The 16366-nt window shown below is 40.7% G+C and overlaps 1 protein-coding gene across 9 annotated transcripts in view; it reads left to right on the forward strand.

The window, feature by feature from the left end:
* Positions 1 to 16366, forward strand: part of RUNX1T1 (RUNX1 partner transcriptional co-repressor 1) — a 200120-nt gene that overhangs the window by 117384 nt on the left and 66370 nt on the right. For all 9 annotated transcript variants that reach the window (XM_089679680.1, XM_089679678.1, XM_089679676.1 and 6 more), the window contains exon 2: positions 9660 to 9797. In XM_089679680.1, coding sequence (XP_089535806.1) covers positions 9660 to 9797 — 138 coding nt within the window. The remainder of the gene's footprint in view (positions 1 to 9659; positions 9798 to 16366) is intronic.

The raw sequence follows: 16366 nt of genomic DNA on the forward strand, positions 1-16366 counted from the left end.
AATGTTTACTTTTTTTGTGTGAGAGCAAACTCGTCCTGCTAGACATATGGAAGTGTTTAATGCGGCTGACATCTGTGAATGAATACTGCGCAATATATTTTTTCCATCTGGGAAAGGGAAGAAAAAAAAACCTTGAGATTTGACATTAAAGTCCCAATTGAAATGCTTATAGATTCCATATTGTTTCCATAAGGTAAACATCCAGGGTACCTTTGACCTGGAGACACAGCACACTGCCGGGGTGGTTCGGAGACATTGTTTAACTGTTCCGTAAAACCACACATGCTAAAAAAAATGATATAATTTAGATTTTACCAAAGCGTTCCTGACACGTTAGTGAGTTGTGGGTCTTATTTACAGAGGAAGAGCTTGATCTTGGAAACACTTATTGGTAAAAAGACCCAGGATGGAGGCCAGACTCTTTCTAACAGAGCAGGACCCAACACTCATGTCAACTGTTAGCTTGATCAAAGGCCTTTCATTTAGCCCAGGAGACAGTTAATGATATGTGTTCTCCAACTATGCATAAACACAGCACAACAGCACAAGGCAACGCTCTACTCTTATTTCAGGAATCTTGGACTCATTAAAATCCATTGAACATCTTACTATAGAGTAGACAAAGTATAGTCCATATATACACTAATCTGCCACTTTATTAGGTACACTTTACTAGTGCCGAGAAAATATCCCCCACACCATTACACCACCACCACCAGCCTGAACCGTTGATAAAAGGCAGGATGGATCCATACCTTTATGTTGTTTACACCAAATTCTGACACTACCATCTGAATGTCACAGCAACCAGTCTGCCCATTGTCCTCTGACCTCTGACATCAACAAGGCATTTTCATCTACACAACTGCCGCTCACTGAATATTATCTCTTTTTCGGACCATTCTCTGTAAACCCTAGAGATGGTTGTATGTGAAAATCCCAGTAGATCAGCAGTTTTTTAAATACTCAGACCAGGTCATCTGGCACCAACAACCATGTCACTTAAATCCCCATTCTTCCCCATTCTGATGTTCGATTTGAACTTCAGTAAGTCGTCTTTACCATGTTTTTTTTTTAAACTTGTTTTTCTAGTTCTGCAAACCATTTATCAGAAGCATAATTAAAAAAAATATTATGCCTATGGAACATGTAAGATCAGTCTTTCTCAACCAGGGTTCCATGGGACCTAGGATTCCTGTAGAGTTTGCTAAGGATTCCTTGACCAATGAGCAATTTCTGTCTGTCAGATAAGAAGCGACTGACACCAATGATCTTTTTAGCTATCTGTAAGGAAGACAGTCTTCTCAGTGACCACAAATGTATGTCGAATTCTTCCCAGTGGCCATCACTCTTATGGTACTGTGAGCTGTAGCTATATTAATTATTAGGAAGGACTCCCTGAGACATTGAAAAATATTTCAAGGGTTCCTTTATATTAAAAAAGGTTGAGAAAGGCTGCTTTTGAAAACATCTTTGAAATATCTTGCCTGCCAGATGTGTAATTCTGCCCAGCCAGTCTTGTGGTTCAGACACCCATGCCAGACAACACAACCTGGTTGGTAAGCGTACTCTTCTTCCCAGCAGGTATACATTACAGTTGGGTTAGAGACCTTCCCCCAGCATCACTGTAATGTATCTGGGAATACACTTATCTATACACACCATTTTATTTGCTTAGGAGATTTCACCCCCATTTTTAATATATGCAGGTCTCTGTTGTGTTCTGAAATTGTGCCACTAGTTATGCAATTAATTTGAATATATACACAAGAACAAAAAAGTATTAAGTTGAAGCTTATCAGTCATTAGAGACTGCATTAGAGTTCTTTTTCTCAGACGACTTCCTTTATTTTCACCTGGTGATCCTGCCAGTAACACACTTCCTGTCCTAGGGTGTCAGTGCTCACTCACCGTACTGTATCTATGGATGAACAGCTGCTACCTTATAAGGGGACTACAGAGCATCTCTTTCTTCCTGTTTTCCATAACCTAAGGGAAGGTGTTTTTTAATCTACAGAGATAGCTGGAAACAGTGTAACTGATATCGGTGCCGCACAAGCAGAGAGTGCAGGAAGTTTTCTGCTCACAAGTTCTCTGGCAAGATTAACATTATTATTTTGCAATTATCAGACAGATCTAACTAAATGCTTTCAATGGTATATTGAAGGCAGCAAACAAGAATTTCATAGGTAGCATTTACATACATGTGATTGATAGCAAATTATTGTGTATCTGCTCTTCATTTCAAGTATATCATGAAAATATTTTATTAGCGTGTTTTATAATTTAAAAGAAATGCTCTCTATGGAGAGTATAATGTGTGCCTTGCAACTGTTAGCCATTTGCTTAACTATTAGAGACTGAATGTCAATTGAGCACCGTTTCTTATCAGTGTATATAGCTTATTGGCCCCAAGAGGAATCCTACTTTGTAATTCTTATACCTGCCAAAGAGGGCAGCACTGAATTCTTTTATTTTAGGTCAATTCATAAAGATTATCACCAAGGTTATTGCTTGCTAAAATGTTATTAGGTTTTGACTGTTTATGGTTCTATGAAATGTGTAATAAATGAGGAGGCAGAGATAAAATGTAGATTTCTGATATGAAATACCTACTTGTGAGAAGTAGATGCTTTATCCATTTAATGCAAGAAATACTGATTATGTATCTATGTGATAGTGACATTTCTGAAAACAACATTTTGAGAAAATGTTAGATAAAAAAACAAATGTAGCTGAAAAAACTTGTTACATTTTGAAAAATGACTCTATTCTCTATTTTACAGTTTCACTTTTTTTTTTTTGCTGTAATCCAAAACAAATGTCATAGTTCTTTTCATGCTTATAACATATTCCTGAATTTATTTCTAAATCTCCTACTTCACCAGAGGCTTGTATACGTGTATGAGGATTAAGTCTGACCCATTATATCACCATGTATCTCCATCATGAACCGACTGCTCTGAATGTGAAACGAGGAGCAGATGGTATCATTTTGGCTTCCATTCAATGACCTTTGGGTTTTAGTCCTGGTTGGTCAGACATGAGTCTCCAATCTAAGCTAGATCTTGACTGACAGCCAAGTTCCTTGGTAGAAGCCTGATGGAATCCTTGCCAGTTCTTTTTCATCCAACTGGAACATCCAACAAAAGCCTTAGTACAACACCAAAAACACATTCAAACTCGTTATTTAAATGTGTCATAAAAACAACAAGCCTCAAGCCATAGTCCACAGAAAGACAGGAATGGGGGGCCCAAGCGAAAAACAATCAACGTACCTAAAGCTGTCACAAGTACCAGTTCTTGTGCTAATGTTGGCATCCAGCATTTGGTAAAGGTTAGCGTGAGACGTTTTGACCCACTGTGTAGTCATCTTGTTTATTTGGCAGAGAGGTCATTTTTTCTTAATGATAGCCATTTATTGGATAATTCTTTCACAGAGAACAGATTAGGAAGCTCATATGCATGTGGCAGCCAAGTAGCAAAGCTGGTTTTAGCCACTATATCACCACCGTGCAGCCATCTTGCATCCTTGGCAGATACATCTTTTATTCTAAACAAGAGCCTTTTACTGGATAATTCTTTTAAGTGAAAACAGATTAGCTGGGCTGTTTCCAAATGACAGAATGATGTTTTGTTGTAAATAGTCAAATTAGAGGATACACATTGTGCCTTATTTCTGTACAAAGATCTCTGCCGAAATGATCCCTCCTCCCTTTACTGGTCCCACATGTTTCAAATCTGGGTCTCTGAGCAGTCTCTTGCGATAGTTCAGAGTGAGTGCTAGCAGAATGCATTCCAGATGGACCAGCGTTCTCTCTGCTATCTGTACACACATTCTGGCAAATGTTCTCCTATCTTTATTTCCTTGGCAGGAGAGGAATACTTGGGTTTATTTAGTTGGTGAGCATTAATTGTCACCTTCAGACTCTAGCAGACTGAGCTAAAAGCAATTTATTCCATGACTGGCAATGATGCAAAGGTTGGCTGAGGTGAGCAGAGGGATGTGGTGAAGGACAGCACACAAGATGGATTTGCTTTTAGGAAGATGAGAATGTCCACTTGTCATTAGCTTCTAAATTTACTAGATTTGCAGGTAAATATATTGACAGTAGGAAAAAGTGGAGGTGTTACTTGTGGAAACAATGTAGATGCTTGCCTTGACTAAACTGTTATATGGCTGCTATAGGCTACCACTTGGTTTCTTTGGCCTTTTTTAATAGTCTGGCTATGTTTGTATTGTTTCTAGCTAGTTAGACACTTGCAGCAGGACACAAATATTATCATTCATTTAATCATTAATTGAATCTGCTGAAACCATGGATGAGGGTATATAAAACTTATTTGAAGGACAAGTTCACCTTTGAGAAAAAAAAAATAATGCACATGTTTTTTGTAGGTAAAAGCAGAGCAGATTACGGGTGCAATCTCAGGTTTTTGCAGACTCTCAGGATAGCTGTCTGGCCATACCTCGTATGTGCAGGCAGTTACCAAAATGGCTGACGATATGACGTGGCTGAATGGGCAGAGTTATTTTCAAAATGTGACAGTGGATGCAGGGAGAAGATCTTCTGCCCACTGTCACAGGGATGGGGGGGTGGTGGTTTGTAGATGCTGGGTGGAACATGTTATGTAAACTTATCCTTTAAAGCGTTAGTAAACTGTATAACAAACGAAAAACACTCCTTGAGAGGCAATGGCATAATGTGCTAGTGTGCATCGCGTACTAGCACTTTTATGTGAAACTTACCTTAAAGCCAAGCCCTCCAGCAAAGCGCTGTCACTGCTGTAAAGGCTTCCATCTTCATCCGGTCTTCCTTCAGGGTTCGCGATCTTTGACCATCTGATTAGCTGAGCCACAATGACGTCAGTCCTGCGCATGCGCACAGGGGTCACAAGCCACAGCACACTGCTCTAAAGGAATGGCATTTCCTCAGAGAGCATGCGCCAACTAAAAACAATCCTGAATATCTCCTAAACAGTAGAAGCTTAGGAGATATTAATTCTACCTACAGGTAAGCTTTATTATAAGCTTACCTGTAGGTAAAACTTAACAAGGTGGGTTTATTACCACTCCTATCTAATGGGCAGTGGGTTATTATGGTGGAGGTGGCTTTTCTTACAAAGAAAACTTTTTTTGTGAATGGGGATGTTGGTAAATCTAAAGTGCACCGGTCATGAGATGCTTTTATTAGGCTTCCGTTGCTTCACTTTACAATGTGCTTCTTCTATTGCTTTATCCAGTAGGCTCATATGTGTTATTTGTTATTATAATGACCCTTCATTTTCACATTCTGGGAAGAAAGGACCGTGTAAAGAGAAACCGTAAACACACAAATGTCATTTCATGATCTCTTCATATGTTAATGTTACATTATCTCCCTGATCAACGCTGTGTGATTTAATACTGTGTTTACTACATGTGATACAATAAAAAACATTTTAAAACACTTGCAAAAAAAATCATTACAAAAATTTCTGTTTTTTAATTTCTGCTCTCGAAAGAAGCATGTGTTTACAAAGTTTTTCAGTTTATCTGCATCAGCTTGTGCCTATTTAAATGAACATCATTGTCAAATGAGTTGTCTTTTGGCCTTGTTCCACTATCTTCATCAAGAGCCACACACTTCTCCTTTGTGTAGCCAAGGGTTGGGGTTGCGTCTAGTTTAATAGCTTGCTGAGAAAATCTAGTACACAGGTGTTAGGCATCATCTCAGCCCACTTCTGAGATCCTTTAGCTAATGTTCCCAGCTGAAGGCTCCATTGTTTATTCATTTGAACCAACTTGACCCACAAAGAATGAGCTAACCCAGTAAAAAGGCTCTGCAGTTTTCTTCAGTCCATCTAAGACCAGCATGCTTCAAGAAAAGGAAGCTTTGTGGCCAGAGAGGATTTAAATAGTGAGATCTTCTTATATGCAGCCCTTAGAAACCCAGCATACCGAAGACTTTTTTTCAGATTTTCACGAGAATGTGTATCAGGGAAACCTATACCGTGCCAACCTCCAAGGGGCAACATATCTCCAGCCAATAGTTGTAGCTTGGACGTTCTTTTCCAGCAAATCCCCTCAAGAACACAGTTTCATAATTAGTTACCAGACACAATTATTTGCTGCTCTGTGGAAACAATACTTCATGTCATAAAAGGGACCAGTAGTGAACAACAAAGCCCCAGTGTCTTAAGGCAAGGGGCACAGTGCTACTAACTTTTAATTTTGGTGGTTGAAACCCCTGGGAGATTTGGATGAATTTGGCACCTGCTGAGACAATGTAGACCCCTGCAGCCTTTCCAACTTTCCCTTTCCTTTTTATGGACTTGTTGAGCTGTTTGATAGTGGAGCTTGTCATCCAGCATAGTGCTGGAGGGATAAAATATACATCTATGGTCATTACTGCTTTTAAGGCTAGGCTATCTAATTATTCAAATTCTTGGAATTATATGATTTGCTATGTTATATTACATTACGGGTTGGACTTTGTAAATTCCCACCCTGTTTGGTTCTAATGAGTGTTTTGTGGCACTGTCTATTTATTTATGTAGCCTTATATTTATTAGTTTACTATATTCCTCCCATAGTTCCTCTAGTACACATAAAGTTCATTAGACCTGCCCATTCAGATTAATTGGCAATTCACTGACCACTAACCTGGTGTGACAGGGAAAGCATCCAGACCCCCTTTCTGTGTGACCCTAAATTATGCAATTGAACAAGGTCTGCCGTTCCTTTTGTAGATCATTTCCATTTTTCTAAATTAAACCTTCCAAAATGAAGGTAATTTTGTAATATAGTCATATACCTAAAGGCAGAGGTGCAACCATGGCAGGGAAGCAGGAGCAGCGGCTTAGGGTGCAGAGAAGACGGGGATCATTTTAATTAGAATAAAAAATAGCATGAAGGTGACAACTGAACTGAAATGCTTACAGTTATGACATTTTTTCTGGGTAGTAAATTAAAAGAGTGTTAGGTTTGAGGAAGAGGGTTTTTAAATTTGCATAGCTAGGGAAAACATAGAACCTGTTCAAACTCTTTATTTCTGTCTGTGTTCCCAATTGGGAGAAATACCCTCACTTCCTGTCTGTTCAATGGGTGTCAGACAGGAAGTGAAAAAAATCACCAGAATGGTGAATTAAACAAATTAAAATATTTTTCTTGTAGATACTTTTTTGTCTGCTGGATGATTAGGGTGATTTCAGTTCTCCTGTTTAATGAATTGTATATGAAATGCAAAAAAGGTTTTGGCTTATTAGGCTTCAGAAATGGATGCGGACTGCAGTGACTTGAGGATGGTGCTTTTTAAAAGTCTTTACATACTCCCCCTTCCAAAGGGTAAGCTCATCTTTAAACAAAAAAAAAGGTTTATGCAGGTAAGGCGCTCCTGTAGATAGAAGCAAACTGTGCAGCTCTAACCAAAGTTGAATAATGCCTTTGCTATAGGTTAAGTCTGTTTACTTAGCTCCCGAACCATGGCCAGAAAAACTCTTAGAAATGGCAACTCCCTGTTCTGCCTTGTTACTAGAATGTTGGTAAGAATCTCCCAGCCACCACTGCTCACCACCAGTGGCACCAGGGGAACCTCCAGTTCAAACCTTCCAACATATGCTATCTATTCCCCCATCAAAGTGGATCTCAGCATAGCGATGCTGTGACAGTGCAAGGGGTTGAGAGCTCTCTTCTCTGATGGTCGAGGTGAGCAGTATCTGATGGAGCATCTTAGCAACATCCTAGCAACAAGGCAGGACAAGATTTTGCCATCTCTGGGAGTTTTATTGGCCAGGCCTCAGGATATACAGTGATGATTTTCACCTATAGGGCCTTATCCAACCTTTGTCAAAGCTGCACAGTTTGTATGTACAGGTGGAACATATTTGCATAAATAGTTTTTTTTTTATTAATGATGAACTAACCCTTTAAAGCATACCTAAAGCACTTGCTTTTTCCATTTTGGAGTATGTATCTTCCTCTCTCTCTTGTCTAACTATTGTCACCAGGACTTAAAATTCAAACTTTTGATTTGTTGCCGGAATCAAGCTGGCCATAGATGGACAGAAATTTGGCTGGTTCACCAAGGACCAAACAAATTTCAATTCATCTGCTCGACAGAAGTCAACCTTGCGAGCAACTTCTGTTGAATGGGACTATTGGAAAATTCTCGATTGGCTGCTGAACCAATCCTGTAGTGCTGATCAGTGTATTCTGATATTAGAGGCATCCCCGCTACCATAATACAAAAGTGGGGAGGATTCCTCCGTCCACCTCACTTGTGCGGATGGGGGAGTCTGTTTGTTTTCTTTCAATCAGCCCACTGGCTGAACGGAAAAAAGATCTATCGTTGACCAGCCTAAGACTAGTGGGGACATCTGCCAATGGGGACCACTTGTTCCCAGTGAGAACTTTCTAAGAGGGAATTTCCCTTACTTTAAAGAAATTTCCTTTACCTCCCATGAGACAACAGATCTCTGAGACAGGAAGTAAAGTTTCTCCAATGAGACACAGAGGGCATAAAAAATTGGCAAAAAAAAAGTTTTGGCTTTAGACATACTTTAAATAAGGAGGCTTTGCTGCACTTAGGATTACCCAGGGGCAGACTGACCATTTGGAAACTCGGGCACTGCCCGAGGGCCCGGGGTCAGTAGGGGGCCCCATGAGATGCCCCCGGTACCTTTTTCATAGGTTCTTTTGAGTTTTGGCAAGGACACAGGGGCCCCATGATCCCCTATTGCCCGGGGGCCCCATGAGTTGTCAGTCCGCCCCTGGTATTACCCTTAACTATGTTACACTTTTTCTGTTTTATATTTTATTTTTAGTATAAAAATGTCCTATTTGTTCATGTCTGCCTTCCTCTCTTTCTTTCCTTCCCGACCATCCACGTTTACACTGAACCTCTTCTAGCACTAATAACACGTCTGGATCTGGCGTTGTCACACAGGAACTGCAGACTGTGAATTACACCAGCTTGCAATATTTACAGTAATTGGAATACACCTGTAATCTTTTTCTTTTTAAGCTGCAGCATCAACTGGACTATTTGTGCATTTTCCCCCCTAATGAACAAGTATAAACAATCCGCCGCTGTGTAAACAAAGAAAAAGCTTTTTACTATGTGACATATGGTATTTATCCATTGTTGCTTTGGAATAAAACAAGAGAAAATAGGGTGGGAAATAGGGCCAGGCGACTCGCAAGCATTACACGGGCTCCTTGCATCTCTCAGTATGACAACAATAGGCAGCCGAGAGGGCAGCAGGTGCTGCTTACAAGGGGAGCCTAAGAGGAAGCGAATCGCTGCCAATAGCTCACCTGTAGGACACGGCATCAGGTTGGGGTTTGTCGGAGCTGTCATATGGGGATTCATTACCGTCCTGCCTTTTCATTCCTTTCACATCCATACTTCCATTAAAGCTTTTGATTTCAGCTGCTGTTATTGCTTCCTCTTGGAAGCATCTGTGCACACTGAATTTCTAAACCCTAAAAAGATTATAGGATGGGGGGTTTTCACGTAATGTCCGTCTGGGGGGTTTTCATCTAATCGCAATAAAATAAATTGCAGTCGTGTTTTTAATGGAATAACGCTGATTGCTGGGGATTTGTACTTTTTTTGCAGGAGAGAAATATTTTGTACAGTGAAAATGATGGGTTGCGTTTTGTGTTTTTCTTGCAGATCGTACTGAGAAGCGCTGCACGATGCCAGACTCACCTGTGGATGTAAAGACGCAATCCAGGTTGACACCTCCAACAATGCCCCCTCCCCCAACGACACAGGGAGCTCCAAGAACCAGCTCATTCACACCCACAACATGTGAGTAATCCTTTCATGGCAAATAACTCGCTGCTTGTAATGATTATGGTTTAAAGTAAACTTGTCGTACACATGGGCAATTCACACTGAGTTTTAGACGGTGGAAATTGTATAAGCCAAGCCATATGTCAGAGTGGTGACTAGATCCAGAGACATAGACAGCTTCATTTATATGCAAATATTGACCTTTGCTTTTCCAGTAAGTCTGGCCATACACTGATGAAATGAAAAAATCCAAAACATTCCTCCATTCATACTATAGAGCTCGGATGGAGCAGTGGCGTATTTAGGTTTTGTGCTGCCCTAGGCAACACAAAATTTGGCACCAGCCCCCCCCGCAGAAAGAGCCTGACATTGACCAAGAACACCCAAGCCTTCCACTACCAGTGCCCCACATACACCAGCCACCATCCCCCAAGGATAGAGAAAGACACTCAGCTTCACAGCTCCGGAAACCCACAGCATCTCTCGGAACCCACCAGGTCACATGTATCCCTTCTTCCATCCCTTCTTCCAAGGGGCAGTGCTGCCCCCCCTGAAAAATGCCACCCTAGGCAAGTGCCTTGTTTGTCTTGTGGTAAATACATGGATGGATGAAACCTCCTGCTGGGGAGTCTGAATATCCCAAACAGCAGCTGTACTTGATTGCATATAGCCACTGATCAACCAACAATTTTCCTTCTGACTTTTTAAATTTTTCAGCATGTTGAGTGGGAAGGAACCAACAGGGCCACCCCCAAAGCAAATTCACACGGTGTATGGCCAGCTTAATACCTAAGTTAACCTTTAACGAAAATAAAAAAATGCACATATTTTTGAAGGTAAAAAAAGTGCTTTTATTTATTTATTTTTTCATCTGGGGCCTGCAGTACATTGCACCTGTGATCAGTGGATCATGGGTGCAATGTCCGTCTCCTGCAGACTCCCAGTCAGCTGTCTGCCAGTACTTCCTGTATGGGTAGATAGTTACTTGAGAGCAGGAAGATCAATGAACTATGAGAGCCCTCAGGGCTGTGGATAAGAGGTAACCACCAGGCCAGCAGGGGGGCCCAGGCATCTGGGTAAATCAGATGTGCGCAGGGAGGTTGATTGGAACAGCGGAGGGGCGATTGCTGGAACCAATCCCCTGTATGGCTCTTTCTGCAGCAGCTGAAAGCCGACTTCTTCTCCTCTCCCTCCCGTCGACGTTCAGCTGCTGCAGAGAGAGCCATACAGGGGACCGATTCCAGTAATTGCCCCACATCACCCTCCTTGTGCACCATATGTTTCCCTCTGCTGCCCAGGCCCCCCACCCCCACAGTACTGCCAGGTTCCCTCCTTTCCTTCAGCAGCTGCAGGCACTAGGACAATAGGATCCCTCAGGATGGAGAGTGGGGGAAAAGTTTCAGTAAATATGTCCCATTTACCATCCCCTTCCTTTCCTGAATGAACACAGTGAGATATTAGTACCGATCACTCGCTGCATTCATTCATAACTGAAGTATAGTAAGCTGTTTTTTTTGCATGGGGGGCCCTGTCAGATTGGCTGTATGGGGCCTTGTGGGTTTCTGACAGCAGCCCTGAGAGCGCTCACCAGCACCCTCACAGTTAATTGAGAACAACAAGCCATCTGCTGCGATGGAAAACAGTAGTTGTAGTTCATTAATTCACAAATCGCTGTGAATGAATGATGCGGCCGTATGGGTGGAGCCCTGAACAGCCAAGCTCTTTTTTAAATTGTGACAGCACGTGCAAGGAGAAGATCCCCAGGCAGGTGCTCTTTGACAGAATGTTACATGTTACACCCTAAATACGGGAGTAACATGTTACTAAAGGACAGTGTTTCTCAACTCCAGTCCTCATGGACCCCCAACAGGTCATGTTTTCAGAATTTCCCTCAGATGAAACAGCTGTGGTAATTACTAAGGCAGTGAAACTGATCAAATCACCTGTGCAAAATAATGGAAATCCTGAAAACATGACCTGTTGGGGGTCCATGAGGACTGGAGTTGAGAAACACTGCTAAAGGAGAACTTACCCTTTAAACCCCCTTTGTAATGTACAGCGCTGAGTGAACTATCGGCGCTTTATAAATACTGTATAATAATAATAATAATAATAATAATAAATCTGTCCTTTCCCTGTCATAATTTCCAAGTGTTCCTGTTGGTTAATGTACCCCATTAAAGGACCAATGGGGAGTCTTAAAAGGGAAAGATGACAAGCTTGACTTTTGAAAAAGCCAAAATTTGCATTATTCAGTTTATGCATAATATGAGATTATGATTGCCAAAAACCATGTATCAGAATAAGTAAATCTGAAAATATAGGCAGCTGGAATCATATGCAGTGTTGGACTTTGTAAAGCTTGCAAATTTTGACTTTTTAATTTAGGCTTGTTGTCTTCCTCTTCCTCTACAGCTGAATTTTGCATAAAATGTCCTTTGGAGGAATTGGTTGCTTTGATGTGCACATTTCTTTTAGGACCTACTTGCACCTATATGTTGCAGGCATGTGCAGCCCATGACCTGTGCTTATGCATTATTTTGACATGCTCATCTTTAATTGCAAATGTTTAGACAAGGCAAACTTTAGTACACTTTTAGTGAGAACTCTAGCGTTTATTTTGAAATGCTTTGTTAATTTTTACTTGCTTGCTGTCACGTTTCATGTTGTTTCATGTGCATATATATATATATATATATATATATATATATATATATATATACGCATTCCCTGACATTCTGCACCTATTAAATGTGTTTAGCATCTTTGCAGATCTATTGCTATGACCTAAAAAATAAACCACCTGGTGAGCATATTAGTTTCAAAGACATTGGTAGGCTCGGAATAAAGCAGTCCAGTGGCGTATTTACGTAGATCATCCAATGATATACAGTATTTTACTGTACATTATAATATTTTGGAGAGCTACTAAGTTTCCCTGCTGTCCACCTCTGTTATATAGTAATGAGTGTGACACTTCCCAAGTGTTGGGTCCTCATACCAGGTAGAACAAGGCAGGGGACATTTGCCCCTGTACTACTAATACGCTTTGTTGCCTGGTGACCATGAATGGAGATATTTCACCATTCAGACATCAACCAGAACAGAACTTCTAGTCAGTGATGCATGCTGGGCATTATATACTGTAACTATCTGCACCTTTTGCAGATCTGCAATCATGGCATCCTGAAAGCTCTGAGATGGCATGTGACCAAATTCCAAGGAAAATGGTACTGGAACATGTGAAAAGGTGTGTCACAATAAGCCATGTCCTCTAGGAACACTCACATTTCACCATGCCCACCATTCAATGGGATGCTGTACATCACTTTGCATGGTACACTTAATTTAGCTCACAAAAATTTGTCCCTGCTTTGAAACCTCCAGGACAAAGGTTCCCAGCCCTTCCCTGCCCTCCCAGGCCTTCCCTGCCCTCATACAGAAAAATAGTGTTAATTAAAATTCACTCATGAAAGTTCTAAATAATACATGAATGTCTCCTGGGAGATATTGAACATTTTAATCCTCTTCATATTTCAATTGCTGCTCAAATAATAACAGTAAATCCAAGTGATCGCCACCACTTTCCTTCTAGCCGGTCACAGGTGGTACCTTTCCCTAGTGTCTCCCTAGCCTAGATGCAGCCCCAGGGCCTAATGGACTCATTGTCACACCAGGTAAGCGATCTGTCTGTTTTGACAGCAAATTGTAGCTTAGACTGCTTTTTTTTTAATTTAGCTGTGTTGCAGTGGTTTACGGTTTGGTTGGGTGCTTGGTTGTTTCTAAAATAGCTGTTTATTTTTTGACTGGTTGACAGGTGTGTGGTACAACCTGTTTAGTCATTTACATAATCCAGTTAACTATTTATTAACACTTTTGTGACCAGAGGTTTTTTTTTAAGCTTACAGCTAGCGATAGATGGATCGAAAATCAGACGGTTCAGCAAAGACCGGATGAATTTCGATCCAACTATGGCCGTCCCCGCTTGAGAGAAGTCTCTCGAATGCAAAATGTTGAAAAATGTTTAGCCAATTAACTTCAGCACTGATCAGTGTACTCTAATCAGTGTACTTTGACACTGTCAAAATACAATAGCACAGTGCGGAGGATTCCTCCATCCACCCTGTGGATGGGGTTGTCTGTTCATTTTTTTTGATGAAAAAAAAAAAAAACTATCCATCTATGGCCAGCCTTAGACATTCAGACCAAGTTTAGCAGCCTTGGTATGCAACAGTTAACTTGACAATAACTTTTTTCCAATTGACAGCAGGTCTCCGAATTAGGAACACACAGTTGCTCATTCCTAGTTGTCTGTTGTAAGGTTAACTAAAGTTCTTATGGGGGGGGGGGGCATTTTACATTTGGGCTTATAAAGTCAAATTGTGGTCACAAAGTGAACCTCTACTTTTTTGAGACAAAACACAATCCCCTCCAAGCTGGTTTTATACATTGAAAGCTGTATGGCCAACACCATTTCAGATTCTTACCTGCTCTTCATCTGCACATATTAAGAGAGGCCATAGCAGTAAGTGCTAACTGAGAGGTTCTATATGCTATAACTGAGTCCAATTGTGATTAGAGAATAAAATGTATCTTTAGTACCCCTGAAGACACATAGCCAGTGTATCCCCAGAGAAGGACACTGTGGTAATCCTAGTCATGGTGATTGGGATGCCTGAAACATTTCTACAACTGCCCACACAAATTATCAGCGTCCAAAAGCCTGCAGGTAAAGCCAAATGCTGAGCCTTTCTGAGGGCAAAATTGCAACATTTTTGGTTGGTGTTGGTCTTAAAGCTTGCTGCTACCTTCCACTCTCTCTTAATCCTATAGGCCAGTCCCAATGATAGGCTGCTTTTCTTAGAAAGGGGAAGGAGGCAGTAGGAAATGATAGTGTTGCGTGTATGCACAGGCACCTCTTTCCCCTGACTTTTTAAATTCTTTTTGCTTCTTATACTATCTCTTTAAGCTTCCTATACATGGTTACATTTTTCATCTGTTACACAAATCAGTCCAAGAAAGTCTTTTTTGCAGGGACTACATCACTTTTTTTTAACAAATTGTTCTGAGACACCACTAGTAATTTCCCCCACATACCTCACCTAGCTGTTGCAGACAAGACTCTTAACTGTCTCACTGCTTGAAGAAATCAGTATTTAGCCAATATATGGAGCGCAGTTTGATTCTTTTCAGCTCATATTGACTCACATGAACAATTTTCTACCTTGAAGATGCTGACAGGCACCACATATCTTGTCTCTGACACAATACCTAAAGACTTAATTTCAAAAGTACCCTTCCTCATCATCCATCGTCATTTTTCATGTAATGGCTTAAAAAATTAGGACATAGTATTTCTTACTGAAAAGCATGCACAGAATAGAAACCATAATTTTCTATAGCACACAACTGCCTGGGGTCTAGAGAAACTGCTCTGCTCTGTTTACCCGTGAGCCTGTAACTGCTGTATGAATGACATCATCACGAAAATTGTAGAACTATAGGATGGTAACTACCCCACCAATTTGGCATTACCGTCTGTTTGGGCTGTAAACATGATTGCTATATTTAGGATAAATTGTGCAAATGGTTTGCTGTGAATAAATAGATGTTTTATAAAGATACTTTGATGGGACATTCAGAAGTGTATATCCTGCTGGTTTAATGCCACTGAAATGGCTAGTCAAGTCTGATGAATCGGAAAATTATGAATTGTATGCTGTGACATTCAGCCATTCTTTCCGGAAAAGGGATGCTCTATAAAACATTGTTGGAACTTGGAGTCTTCTAGGAAATCATACAGGCTCATAACAGAGTTGTTACCTATAAAATATAGATTTTACATTTGCAGACTAAAGATAAAACAGGTATACAGTATATACTAGCCTACTTAATAATTAAAATTTGAAAGCGTGACTAGATTGAAAATATGACAAATACTGGGTTTGTTATATTTTTAAGTATTTGTTATTATATCCACCTGGTGCCCCAATGGCATTGCCAAGTAATTCTTCCGTGCAGCAGTCCCGGGCACCCACAAATTATGGACCTCTTGGCTTTTTGGACTGCATTATAACATTAACTGGATATAGGAAATCAGCACTAGCCATTTGATTTTCTTCCACAACTTCACCAAGTATATCTGAGGTGTGCCATTAGGTGTATCCCTGGCACCAACATGCTGAATTTCAATATTCAGTAAACAAGCAGATAACAAAGTATCCCGAAGAACAGAAACAGAGAATAGTGGTGTCACTTGTCTGGTTCTGAAGTGTAGTTTACATTTGTAAATTGTAAGAATGTTGAGGCAGAATTACAAATCTTTTGGCACAAAAGACAGTTCAGGTATCTGCAACTAGACTATTGTTGGAATAGAAGTAAACCCAAGGTCAAAAGGACTTCTTTGATGTGTTTTGGGTTGATGCCCTGGTTGATGATGTCAGATGGAGATGGGGTTACTTGGTGATAGCCCTACCCCTTAATTTATATAGCAGCGGGAGGCATCATAGCTGTCAGATGACGGGAGCCAGCATTGGGTGCAGAGCTCTTTTTTTTCCAAGGCGGTGGTATTCATCGTGATTGAC

Source organism: Staurois parvus, unplaced genomic scaffold (assembly GCF_062004578.1).
Source record: "Staurois parvus isolate SC_StPar_1 unplaced genomic scaffold, SC_StPar_1.0 ptg000230l, whole genome shotgun sequence".
Taxonomy (NCBI): domain Eukaryota; kingdom Metazoa; phylum Chordata; class Amphibia; order Anura; family Ranidae; genus Staurois; species Staurois parvus.